This window comes from Austrofundulus limnaeus, unplaced genomic scaffold (assembly GCF_001266775.1).
Source record: "Austrofundulus limnaeus strain Quisiro unplaced genomic scaffold, Austrofundulus_limnaeus-1.0 Scaffold43, whole genome shotgun sequence".
NCBI classification, from domain to species: domain Eukaryota; kingdom Metazoa; phylum Chordata; class Actinopteri; order Cyprinodontiformes; family Rivulidae; genus Austrofundulus; species Austrofundulus limnaeus.
The window spans coordinates 1,151,729-1,164,820 of NW_013952445.1; the positions used below are offsets into that span (position 1 = coordinate 1,151,729).

A 13,092-nucleotide genomic window follows, 5' to 3' on the forward strand; every position below is an offset into this window, starting at 1 on the left:
TTAATTAATTAATTAATTTATTATTATAATTATTTTTATTTTATTTATTTATTTTTGTCTCACAGAGATGTTCTGTGTGGGTTACTGCTTTGCACAAATCTGACAGAAAGGCCKAAGTTTGGTGACTTGCAGGGAAAGCTTACAAGTCTGACCATCCACCATCAGAACCGATACATGGACTGCAGGTGAAGCGGTTTCTTTAACTAGAGGAGAACATGTGTTAGTCTGTAGCATATTAGTGTTGAAGTTTGATTTACTGAGACTGTCTGTTCCAGGGGAGGTCATGCAGTGCTGGACGATGGTCTGGATCTGGGCTAYGTGGAGGACGGGACGCCATGTGGGCCAAACATGATGTGTTTGGAGCGCCGCTGCCTCCCCRTCACAACCTTCAACCTCAGCTTATGTCCGGGCTCCTCGTTCTCACACATCTGCTCCCACCACGGGGTGAATCTGTTTTTTCACATCACGTTTTATGTTCTGTGAAGCCGCGTGGCGAGTTCAGACTTTGAGTTTGAAGTTGTGTCCTACAGATCTGTAGTAACGAGGTGAAGTGTATCTGCGATGCCGACTACACCGGGAAGGATTGCAGTGTGTTCGACCCCATTCCTACCACAACCCCGGGAGATGGACTAAAGTACAAAGGTAATCAAATGGAAAATTAAACTCTTTTTTTCAGTCAAGCACAGTAAACTCGGGGTAATCAATAAAAACCCYTCTATGTAATAAAAATTTCCCCATTAAAACAGTGTATTAGGGCCAATAGATTTTTATTTGTTTCCCAGTTTCGACATTAAAAGTCACAATGTTGAGATCAGTGTTGAGAAAAAATGTCTTGAAGGATAAACCTTGAGATAAAGCCCACTGTGCTCCTTTTTCTGTGTTGTGGGTGCACTTTTCGTGTGTTAACTACAAAGTAACAGTATTTCATTTAAGCAGTCAGATGTGATTTGTTACGTCTGCTGAAGGGGAACTYATTGTCACCTTGTTTCAATCCTTCACAATAAGAGTCTTGGAACTCCACACACTTGTATGGGAAGTGAAATGTCTTCAGCTTCAGAATAGAAGTCCAGTTGTTTTTAACTTTTTCTTTTTCCTACAAATAACACATTTTTTTGCTCCTTGGCACACACTACTTTTTTCCTGGCTGTGGCGGAGTGGTTAGGGGAGTCGTCCTGGAACCAGAAGGTCACCGRTTCGATCCCCCGTTCCAGCCGTCTCAGTCGTTTTGTCCTTGGGCAAGACACTCCACCCGCCTTGCCTACTGATGTGGTCAGAGGGTCCGGTGGCACCGGTGCTTGGCAGCCCCACCTCTGTCAGTGTGCCCCAGGGCAGCTGTGGCTACAGTGTAGTTTACCACCATCAGTGTGTGAATGTGTGTGTGACTGTAAGTGTAAAGCCCTTTGAGGTCTGGAGGGACTTAATAAAGCTCACTCCATTTACCATTTACTGCCTGACTTCACTCCCACAGGTCCCAGTGGTACCAATATCATAATAGGTTCAGTTGCTGGTGCAATTCTGCTCGCAGCGATAATCCTGGGGGGAACAGGCTGGGGATTTAAGTAAGACTCCTGGCATGTGTCTGTGCACGTCTGTGTATTGTTTGTGTGCATCTGTGTGCCGTGCAGAGATCATTCAGGTTTAACACAGCTGCATGTGCTGCAGACGGTTGGATTCAGTGACTCATTAACTCTCAATAAGCTTGATGACTCTTTAACCGAACTACCTGCATGGCATGAGATGATTATTTATACTTAAGCAGTTTGTCGTTTGCGTAAATCATCTCTAAAGAGAAAGTTTGGCTTTTATTGTTGCTAATTAAAACATTTTTGGTTCTGGGTTTTTGGTTAGATTACGATGTTGAGCCAAAGACATTAAATTGTTGTAAATTTTATGAAACTTTATAATCTGAATGTTTTTTTTTTCAATTTATTTTGATATTTGAGAAATGCTATGTCCATTCAACCAACCATGAGTACATAAATACACTTTAAAATAATAATAAATAGTTTCATTGTGTACTGTATGTGTAAGTGGCCACTCTGAGTACAGACTTGGAGGAGCTGCACTGTTCTTATTTTGTGTTCTTAATCAGATTTCATGCAGTTAGACAAGTGCAATAAAATGTATTGACTCAAATTAAGTGCTTTAAATGTCCAATATGACTTAATTAGATCATATACAGTGGGGAAAATAAGTATTTAGTCAGTCACCAATTGTGCAAGTTCTCCCACTTAAAAAGATGAGAGAGGCCTATAATTGACATCATAGGTAGACCTCAACTATGAGAGACAAAATGTAAAAAAAATTGAGAAAATCATTTTGTCTGACTTTTAAAGAATTTTTTTTGCAAATAATGGTGGAAAATAAGTATTTGGTCAATAACAAAAGTTCATCTCAATACTTTGTTGTATATCCTTTGTTGGCAATGACAGAGGTCAAACGTTTTCTGTAAGTCTTCACAAGGTTGGCACACACTGTTGCTGGTATGTTGGCCCATTCCTCCATGCAGATCTCCTCTAGAGCAGTGATGTTTTGGGGCTGTCGGCGGGCAACACGGACTTTCAACTCCCTCCAAAGGTTTTCGATGGGGTTGAGATCGGGAGACTGGCTAGGCCACTCCAGGACTTTGAAATGTTTCTTACGAAGCCACTCCTTTGTTGCCCTGGCAGTGTGCTTGGGATCATTGTCATGCTGAAAGACCCAGCCACGTTTCATCTTCATTTCCCTTGCTGATGGAAGGAGGTTTGCACCCAAAATCTCACAATACATGGCCCCATTCATTCTTTCATGTACACGGACCAGTCGTCCTGGTCCCTTYGCAGAGAAACAGCCCCAAAGCATGATGTTGCCACCCCAATGCTTCACAGTTGGTATGGTGTTCTTTGGATGCAACTCCGCATTCACTTTCCTCCAAACACGACGAGTTGTGTTTTTACCAAATAGTTCTACTTTGATTTCATCTGACCATATGACATTCTCCCAATACTCTTCTGGAACATCCAAATGCTCTCTAGCAAACTTCAGACGTGCCTGGATATGGACTGGCTTAAGCAGGGGGACACGTCTGGCACTGCAAGATCTGAGTCCCTGGCGTTGTAGTGTGTTGCTGATGGTAGCCTTTGTAACATTGGTCCCAGCTTTCTGCAGGTCATTCACTAGATCCCCCCTTGTGGTTCTGGGATTTTTCCTCACCGTTCTTGTGATCATTTTGACCCCACGGGCTGAGATCTTGCGTGRAGCCCCAGATCGAGGGAGATTAGTAGTGGTCTTGTATGTCTTCCATTTTCTGATTATCGCTCCCACAGTAGATTTCTTCACACCAAGCTGCTTGCCTATTGCAGATTCAGTCTTCCCAGCCTGGTGCAGGTCTACAATTCGGTTTCTGGTGTCCTCCGACAGCTCTTTCGTCTTCACCATAGTGGAGTTTGGAGTGTGACTGTTTGAGGTTGTGGGCAGGTGTCTTTTATACTGTTAACGACTTCAAACAGGTGTCATTAATACAGGTAATGAGTGGGGGAAAGAGGAGCCTCTTAAAAAAGAAGTTACAGGTCTGTGACAGCCAGAAATCTTGCTTGTTTGTAGGTGACCAAATACTTATTTTCCACCATTATTTGCAAAAAAATTCTTTAAAAGTCAGACAAAATGATTTTCTCAAATTTTTTTTCACATTTTGTCTCTCATAGTTGAGGTCTACCTATGATGTCAATTACAGGCCTCTCTCATCTTTTTAAGTGGGAGAACTTGCACAATTGGTGACTGACTAAATACTTATTTTCCCCACCGTATTGTTAGAAAAATTTCATATCTTCTAATTGATCCATGTCTGTTTGAAGTCATAAGTCAGTAGCTACCAACACCATGCATTCCACCAGTTATTCCACTAAAGCTGAAAGGAATAACCTGGATTAACTCGAGGAGGATGAATTAAGCTTCAAAGCAAGTAAGTTATTAAAGCTCAGGTGTTGGAAACAGAAAAATATGCAAAGTTATGACAAGACGAGTGAGTCAGGATCTCCAGAGGTGGTGTGTTCTCTGTTGGACTGCTATTACAAGAAACTAACCACTGCTCTGKTTAAAAAATTCTGGGGCCCGTTGCACAAAAGTAGGATTTATACGTCCAGGATACCGGCTGTAAGCTGCGCTTGAACAAGCCTTCAACTTGTAAACAGCTGTAATCTTTAGCTCAAACATCAAGCCATGCTTAAACTAGGTGGCTCATTCAAGACAGCTGTAAATAATCTTGGATGAATGCAGGTTCACTGTTTGCCTTCAAGACACTCTTTTGGATCGGACCAACTTTGGCTGGAGGAGTGGGGTGGGGTCAACTTGGCATAATGACATAGAGATGTCAAATAAATTTGAAGCTGAGTTGTTTTTTTTTTAACGGGCAATCCGTATAACTCAAAATATTTATTCTATGATCTTTTAATACAAAGTAAAAAGAATGAGGCTGCTATGTAAATAAGAAGATTAAATAATTTGATGAAACACTGATTTCTGATCAAAGTTGCTTTCTACTGCTCTGAAACTATAATGGATTAAATAAGCTCCATTTTAAGCCTGTTCGGGACCAGGTTAGATTCAGAGGACTTGTTAACATGTGCCTCTTTATGTAACCAAGTCAAGGTTTAAGTCATCCTGGATTACATGAAAGTTTCAGYTTAATCCCTCATTCAGGTTTTGTGCAACTGACCCCTGGTTTACAGGGACCGTAACAGTGATGTGAAGGCTGACTGTGTGGTCGGATGTCACAGAATAGCAAAATGCTAAAGGTATTGTACTGTAAAAGTGTATGTGTAGCCCAAGATTGGACTGAGTTCCCTTATTGATCATTTTCTACAGTCTAAATGATCAGGGGGGACATGGGGGGGGGGGGGGGGTATCTGGGGAAGAGATGGGAGAAAAGTGAAGACTAATGAAATTCTGGGTGAAGTTTTGAAAGTAAAACTCAGGTTTGGTTTTTTAGAGTATTCAGTGTTTTCATGTCAGTGTGTTGGCTTGTTTCTACATGAAAAATTGTTCCAGTTACCCCACTGCTCAGAACTAAAAGGACCTGACTGGAAGCTGGAAACCACAGAGCACCTTCAGATGTTTCGTAGAAGCCAGAGCTGAGAAGGTGGTTGTAATGTTGTGGYTGATCGGCCAAAGTGAAAAAAAAAGAAGTTTGGTATCTTGGCTGGAAAAACAAGCAGCACAATGGTTTAGTGGTTAGCACTGCTGCCTCATAGTAAGAAGGTTCTGGGTTCAAGCACCGGTCTTGGATCTTTCTATGTGGAGTCTCCATTTTCCTCCCGCCATCCAAAAACATGCATGTTAGGCAGTCTTCTGTCCTATGAGGGTCTTCAAAAAGAGCTCTGTGATTGTAGTGGGTTTTGCCTTGTTAAATAAGTTAAAGATACATTAACAGTCTGTTGCACATTTTCTGTCTGTAGTTTGCTTTATTCCGCCTCTCTGTCTTGCCTCATGCTTTGCAGTGACACGCCTGCAGCATGCAAAGGAACAGAAACTTGTTTTTTTCTTCAGCTTGTATCAAATTCTTGGTCGGCTATGATGATTTTATTCATTACGCGCTTTTATGTTTACCGCTTTGCTCACAAAGCTTTGAAGGCGATGCATGATTTTGTTTTATTCACATTGCTTCTTGTGCACAACGGGTCACAGCTGATAATTTTATTGTTCTTGTTCTCTTGTTTTTCCTTCATCACTGTGGATTCAGAAACATCCGAAAGGGAAGGTATGACTCAGACTTTGAGTCCTAGTTTCACTTCTGGGACTTTTAGTTTTTATAAAAATCCAGTCTGTCACCTGCTATTTAACTTGATTTCTTATTATAACACTTTAAAAATAGTCATGTTTTGATAGTATTAGACATAATGTACACAACTTCAGCTTTAGTTTGCAGCACCAGTTCACAAKTTGTCTTTAGTTTTGACTTAAATGATTTTCTTTTCTGCTTATTTCTTTACTCAAACCTTTTTAATCTTCTTACTTTTGTCTTTATTCCTACTTTGTTTTCAGATCTTCTGGAGTTTGAGTCGTGTCTTCCATTTTGAGCCATCAGACCTTTTTCTGTTTCCTCCTCTGACCTTTTTGAGCCGTCTGAACTTACCCTTTCCAGAGGAAAAAAAAATCAGAACAGCAGGGAAGTCGATGCCCTCTGCTTGTATCTGCTGTTGGGGAAGAGAAATGCCCAGGTTGTCTGGCTTACTCCAGCTTTTATCTACAGTTTTCTGGATACAGAGACTATGGTTTATAGGAGTAGCTGGTCTTCTGTCATTTGGACTGTTATTATGCTTTATCCCTTTAAGTAATCTAAAGAAAGATGGCCAAACACTTTGACTAGTGAGGCCCYTTATTTAAACATCCAGAGAGCACAGTAGTCTCTCCTGTGACTTTACCTGCAATAGATGTCTATAAATAACTTAAATACTGAATGTTTGTCCAGATGAAGATGTTGGATCTTTACATTCCACAATAATAGCCATAATTTCTCCTCTTATGCTGCCTTTCCTTCTCGGACCATAATCCATCATTTGTAGATCAATGCTTCTAAATATTAGATGCTGGATGTATGGACAGGAGATGCTTGTGATGAAGCTTATTGTGTGTCTGTGTCGAGGACAGGAGCTCTTTTGGACCTTAGTGCAGCCAAGCCAGAGGGACATTTATGCACTAAATGTATTATCCTGCTGTATATCTAATCCATATTCAAAGTGTATGCATATAATTATGCTGAACAATAGGTGCTGATGTAAACAAGTCCTTTAGACAGCAGGTACTCACTGCCGCTTTGAAGGGAAGCACAAGTCTCAGAAAGCAAGACTCCACTTTCCTGCCTACTAATCAGAACTGATTTATAATCTCAGAAACGTGATGTTTCCCACATGCCTGTGAGAGATTTGGCTACAAAGATGCGACACGCACCTGAATAATTTTTAATCTGATTCCTCCAAATCAAGAAAAAAAGACTGCATCTTAGATTCATGCAATCCTGTCTAGACAAATCAAGTTTATGAGCAATAAAMATATAAATTTAATGTGTAACATTGAAATTACAATTACTGCTAAGTTTTAGAGCAGTGTTTGGATCACTTGGTTCTGTATTTCCCTTCAGAATGTCAGATCTGATTCAGAGTAATGCAGTTAGCGAAAAGTAGAAAACACACCTTTTTACTGAGCAGCACACAGATGCCAGAAGAAAGTTACACTGCCAGTCAACACACAGTACAAGCATTAAAGGAATATCTCCACATTTTTTATGTTAAAGTCTAAAAAAACAATTTGGGAGTATCTCTCAGAAGTCTTTACCATGAAATTAAAATCGTCATCACATCYCTCGGGATTATTTCCTCACCACAGGATTAAAAATGACTGAAACCTCAGGTCACGCTGTGTTTACTACACTGTTGGAGTTGACATGTAGTATTTGGACTGATGACAGGGATTTTGGGCACCGTTCACCGTTGACTGTTAGTGTAAACACTCATATTACTGAACATTAAAAGATACCTGAAACCCAGYGACTGTGTGTTGAATTTGTGTTATGTATGTTATTAAAAAACTTCACTAGATGTAAAAATTCTGCTTGATGATTTTAAAATAATCAGTTTTAAACAGAAATGTTATGTTTTATTGTTCAGAGAGGATGGGAATGATTCACTTAGAAATTGAAGCTTCCAGACCAAAAGTTTGCAATGAATAAAAGGCATGACTGTAAATATATTAAAAAAATTAAATTTAAATATTACAAAGGATTGTAGCACCAAGTTCAGTCCATTCATGTTCTGCAAATGACTGGCCAATCAGAATGACTCGTGTTGATGACCTCACCCGGTTTGGATGATTGTGGTTGAAATGCTAAATCTCAGAGCAAAATGTGGTTTTAACATATTCAACAATAATGTTGCCATCACATTTAATAATTGAAAACAGACAGGAGAAGTAAAACTCCAAAGACTTGCTGCTCCACTCTGATTTCTTCAGATGTCCGATTCACCAATGTCTCCTTTTCCTTTCATCTGTGTCCAGCTGGCATAGATGGGCTCCTCATAGTCCCCAAAACCTTTGAACTCCGCATCAGGAGACTCCRAAGACAAAGGTGCAGCTTCTTCTGCTCCCAAAAAATTCTATAAACATCATTCAAAGTGCAGATATAGAAACAGTTTTATATCTGAAATCCTTAAAACCCTTTTAAATCAGGCTACAAAGAAATGGAAGCATAACAATACATMAATCCTGGGGATGTAACAATTAAGAAAATCAATTTTTTACTGCTTAAAATAAATTTATTTAAACAATTGATTGAATTACATCAAGCAAAAGAAAGTCATCGATCCTTATCATATGCCCAATGTGGATTGATATCATATGCCCATGTAAGACGACCGTTTAATGATTGTCTTAGATGGGCATATATTGTATCATATCAAACTTGWGAACTGAATTAAAATCGAAACATTGTATCATCTAAACAAATCTATATAATCTATTACGATAAAGCTATTGATTTTCACCCCTACAAAGAAATTGCACTAAAACTAAAGCAAAAAGTTCCAAATGTCTCATTGGTTTTACCTCGATATCCAGCTTCAAGTCCATTTCTGTCAGTTTCCACATCTGCTTCAGAGTCACTGTGTAATTATAGTGTTTAAAAGCCTCCTGGTAGAAATAAAGTAATGAACAGTACATAAAGAATTTAGGACAAATAAACTGTTTTTATTACAGAATCTTAAAGTTTTATGTGGCAGGAGAGATTTGTAACTTTATTCAGCTAAAACTCTACAAAGTGCTTTTTTATTTCTTTATATTTCTGTTAAGTCAGTTTTGATTCCCTAAATCGAATCAGTGACTTTATTTTAGAATTTACAACAGTTGTGATGAATGGTGTTCTTACCAGTCTGGGTGTGAAGTGGTCCGGCTGAAGGCCCCACTGTTGACTGTGGGCTTTATAGTACAGCAGGTTCTGCTTCATGACCCCGTCCTCTGGCTCGAACAGAGAGTAGCTGTACGCACAGGGAACTGCTCGKTGGCCGTCGTTTACTGCTCAGAGAAGACCGGGATCACACAGACGGACGAAGCTGCTGATCTCAGCTGACTGGGGGAAAGCTCAACTTACACTTGTAATACGCGTACTGCAGGTGGTGGTAAATAGTGGCCACGAAGTTCTCCACAAAGTAACCGCCAACGTTAGGCCTCAAGTTTTCCTCACACTTTAGTTTACACTTTAATGCRTTGATGTAGACTTCTGTTGAGAGGTACATCAGAATATTTTAGRGATGTACAAAACAAATTTAGTTTATTCTGGGTGATTAAATCTTGCATACCTGCTATGAGGGCGTAGAAGTCTTTGTCCGATGAGAAATGGCTGACCCCCTCGCAGTCGGACTGGCAGAATTTGTACTCCTGCAGGTAGAGTCTCAGAGCTTCCTCAAGAGRTTCGATGCTGCTGCTGTAGTTGCCCGAACTCACCAGTTTCACGCCTCTCACAAAGGAGGCCTGGAATAAGTTTACGCACACTTAAGTCAAACAAAAGTCAAAACAGATGCACAATTTTCTCCAGCAGATAGAGCTGTAAGGCCACGTGAAAGGCATCAGATTTGCTTTATTTGTAGTTAATGACAAAGTTTAAGGTGCGTTTTAAATCTTTTTTTATGTTTGTTTTACATTTATTGCTCCATCATATAACATTTATCTGTAGTCAAGACCAAGAGAGAAACCCTGACCCTCTCCCCAGCGACTCTCCAGCTCCACCTGAAGGACTACAAAGCGCCCCCCAGTTCAGAGATGATGCACAATCCCTCCAGCAAGTTCTGGGTCTGCCTCAATGCCTCTTCYCAGTGGGAAGTGGGACATAAGGAGGCAGTCTAATCAGATGCCCGAAACACCTCAATCTTGTTTTGGTCATGATCCATACCTGACGACCACAGRTGAGGGTTGGAACGTATCGATAAACCAGTAAGGACAAAGACTAGGACCGTAACACCCTCGTTACTGAGGACGAGGACCTGACTCGATCCATCTCTCGCTCCATCTTGCCATCACTTGTGAGCAAGATACCCAGATACTTAAACTCCTCCATTTGAGGAAAAGACCACCACTYTGGTCTGCCACTCCTCAGGTGTTGTCCCAGTYCTCCTYGTGACCTTAACCRTGACARCCCCACAACATCCAGAGCCTTCAGCATCTCAGGGCAAATTTCGTCCATCCCTGGCACCCTGCCACCAGGGACCTTTTCAAATCTGGACATGGTGGATGGTTTTAGGAGTGCTCCTCCCATCACTCAACAGTATTCCCAGTCCAGGCCAGCAGTTCCCCCACCCAAACTAAGCACAGCCTGGGACGGACCTGCTTTCCTTTGAGTTGCCAAACAGTTTCAGAACCTCCTCGAGGCCAGTCGAAGACCCTTCATGGCTTCCCATCCCCTGGGAACGCGAGCCTTATCCAGCTCCACAAATCGTATCCATGGATTTAATGGATTATCAAAAAGGTCTACTAATGCAGATGTCCTCTTGTAAATTTGAAAGTTTTACTTTATTACAAAAACAGCATCCCAGTTTATTACTGTTTTAAATACAGCTTCTTAATGACAGTCCAAACAGTAAAAAGTTCAAGTTTGAAACCATTTTACTGCACTGGTTTGCTTTTTATGGATCATTTGGCTCCACATTTTAAACCCTGCTTACTTATGGGTTTTCCTCCCTCAAAGCAACTCACTGCATCATTTGCCACAAAGTACTACTACCTGTAGCACTTGCCACTTGTKACAAAAAAGGTTTTGCTCACCTCATAACTCTGCTCTTCATGGTCGATGAGGTAACCGTCCAGGTCGTACTCGTTCTTGTACCCCTCCATCAGCTGACTCATGACCTGGTCCCCTGGGTTCCTTTGGAGGAAGGTGTAGGCACACGGGACAGCCTTCTGCAGGTCGTTCAGCTGCAAACATAAACCGTCTCGGCTGTCTTTCAGATTAGCAAATGTAAACARTTTAAACCCTAAAATGYAAACCGTCGTTTTAGMCAAAATAAAAWGGTAACTTTCAGRATGTTTGTTGCTAATTTAAAATGTATTTTACGAGCATTATSTATGCACACTGAGGCATTGCTCACATCTGGTCTCATCTTGTCATTGATTTTTGACCTTGCCTAGAAAAGTTCCCCCAGTTGATGGCAAGTGATTAAATCCATCAGATTTGTGTCTGTGGGTCTGGATAACCAAACCTGTGGAAAGATGAGATGATTTCTGTGTTCCTGACCAATGTGGGAAAAGGACCAACAAGCCAGTGAACATTTTGATCTGTTTTTTTCTTTGTCTCTTTCATCATTTCTTACTAAAGGCCCTGTTACACTATAATGCTATAAACAACTTATGTCCGTCCATTCATTTTCTTCCGCTTATCCGGGTTCGGGTCACGGGGGCAGCAGCCTAAGCAGAGAGAACCAGACTTCCCTCTCTCCAACCACTTGGGCCAGCTCCTCTGGGGGAATCCAAAGGTGTTCCCAGGCCAGCCGAGAGACATAGTCCCTCCAGCGTGTCCTGGGTCTTCCTCTGGGTCTCCTCCCAATAGGACGTGCCCGGAACACCTCACCAGGGAGGCGTCCAGGAGGCATCCTAACCAGATGCCTGAGCCACCTCAACTGGCGCCTCTCGACGTGGAGGAGCAGCGGCTCTACTCTGAGTCCCTCCCAGATGACTGAGCTTCTCACCCTATGGGAGAGCCCAGACACCCTGCAGAGGAAACTAATTCTGTCAACTTGTATCGCAATCTTGTTCTTTTGGTCACTACCCAAAGTTCGTGACCATAGATGATGTTAGGATCATAGACMGACCAGTAAAMCGAGAGCKTCGCYTTCTGGCTCAGCTCCCGCTTCACCAYGACAGATCKGTACAGCGCCTGCATCACTGCAGACGCAGCACCAATCTACAACTTAATAAACAAGTCATGCCAACTTGAAAATGTTGTTGTGACTCATACTGGTTATGTATTTGATCTAATTGTTTAGCGTTATATTATGTATGTATACTGTATGTCCAAAAGAGGCTTCCAGTAGATTTTTTTGTAAATTCCATCTTCAGCTTAGACATCTTTAGTGCTGGACAAACTTTTCATAAATTGGTAGAAGTTGTCCAAACCGTTGWAGTGYGATAAGSCCTTAAGAARCTGCTGATGGCCTGATCCAAGAAGMAGCTCTGAACTGATCTTTTTTTTTTTAGCAAACATTCTACCCTTTTTAGTTATTCCCCATGTTTTCTCAACAACAAACTTTTTTCAGATGAGAATACTGCAGACTGTATTTTACCTGGGAATAGGCAAAGTGTAGAAATCTGTATGGAGATCTGGTGTTGAACTCTTCCATAATCTCCCTGCCGGGGGGCGGCAGCTGCAGGGCGGGGAGCTGCGCTCTGCACCCCCGCAGACAGCCGGCTGTCCTCAGGACGCGCCAGAACGCTCGGAGATCCGGAGCTGCGGCTGAGAACGGCTCGTTGTGGTCGCTGTCGCAGAGGACCGCACAGAACCGCACCGAGTCTTGCAGAAGACGGCGCAGACGCAAACTTAACTCCAGGTGCCGGATCGACTCCGTCCAGTTTTCTGCGGCGTAAAAGTCCAGCGCCAGTCCGTAGGCGGCGGTGAGGGGCATGAGCTCCTCCCTGGGGAAACTTCTGAAGCTGTAGTTCTCATATTGCGCGGATGTTGTTTCAACAAAAGTCACGCAGAKGAATGTTAACAGCAGGTCTCCTTTTGCGCGCACTCTGACCATGATAAGATCCCTGTCCTGTTCTGCAGCTTCTCCRGTGTTTTTGTGGCGGTCTGTTAAAGAACTCAGGGGTCTGAGGGAATTCTGTGATTGGGTCTTTCAAAGCCAGCTGGCTCAGGTTGCACAGAACAAACCTCCAGCTGCTGCGCCAAATCTGCGTCAAGTGGCTCAGCAGCAGCCATGCTTACGATTAACAGTCAAACTTTGTTTTAAAGGGGTCCTTGATTAGTTGTAACATTAGACTTTATTTTACAGTTAAAATATATGTTTATTAAATAAAGACTGTAAAAATACTGTAGGCTGTTTAGATTTTGTAATTTTTAAACTAAAAGTTTAAAAA

At 41.7% G+C, this 13,092-nt stretch overlaps 2 protein-coding genes across 7 annotated transcripts in view; one reads left to right on the plus strand and one right to left on the minus strand.

Moving 5' to 3' along the window:
* The window catches only part of adam11 (ADAM metallopeptidase domain 11), a 38,839-nt gene extending 31,320 nt beyond the window's left edge, over positions 1-7,519 (plus strand). For 3 of the 5 annotated variants that reach the window (XM_014007608.1, XM_014007610.1, XM_014007609.1), the window contains exons 22-27: positions 66-185; positions 276-444; positions 531-642; positions 1,469-1,559; positions 5,717-5,734; positions 6,019-7,519. In XM_014007608.1, the coding sequence (XP_013863062.1) occupies positions 66-185; positions 276-444; positions 531-642; positions 1,469-1,559; positions 5,717-5,734; positions 6,019-6,034 (526 nt within the window). In that variant the 3' untranslated portion in view covers positions 6,035-7,519. The remainder of the gene's footprint in view (positions 1-65; positions 186-275; positions 445-530; positions 643-1,468; positions 1,560-5,716; positions 5,735-6,018) is intronic. The other 2 variants (XM_014007611.1, XM_014007612.1) reach the window with 2 other exon arrangements.
* A 97-nt stretch (positions 7,520-7,616) lies between these two features.
* Positions 7,617-12,961, minus strand: LOC106516977 (synaptonemal complex protein SC65). 2 transcript variants are annotated; one of them, XM_014007616.1, is made up of 7 exons: positions 12,297-12,961; positions 10,783-10,932; positions 9,324-9,495; positions 9,116-9,244; positions 8,894-9,039; positions 8,575-8,658; positions 7,617-8,126 (listed from the first exon to the last, which is right to left on the minus strand). In XM_014007616.1, the coding sequence occupies exons 1-7, from the start codon at positions 12,753-12,755 to the stop codon at positions 7,980-7,982; spliced, it is 1,287 nt and encodes a 428-aa protein (XP_013863070.1). In that variant the 5' UTR covers positions 12,756-12,961; the 3' UTR covers positions 7,617-7,979. The 2 variants fall into 2 exon arrangements, with proteins under 2 accessions (XP_013863070.1, XP_013863072.1); XM_014007618.1 differs by lacking the exon at positions 7,617-8,126 and having other exon boundaries at positions 8,575-8,630.
* Positions 12,962-13,092: the final 131 nt, after the last annotated feature.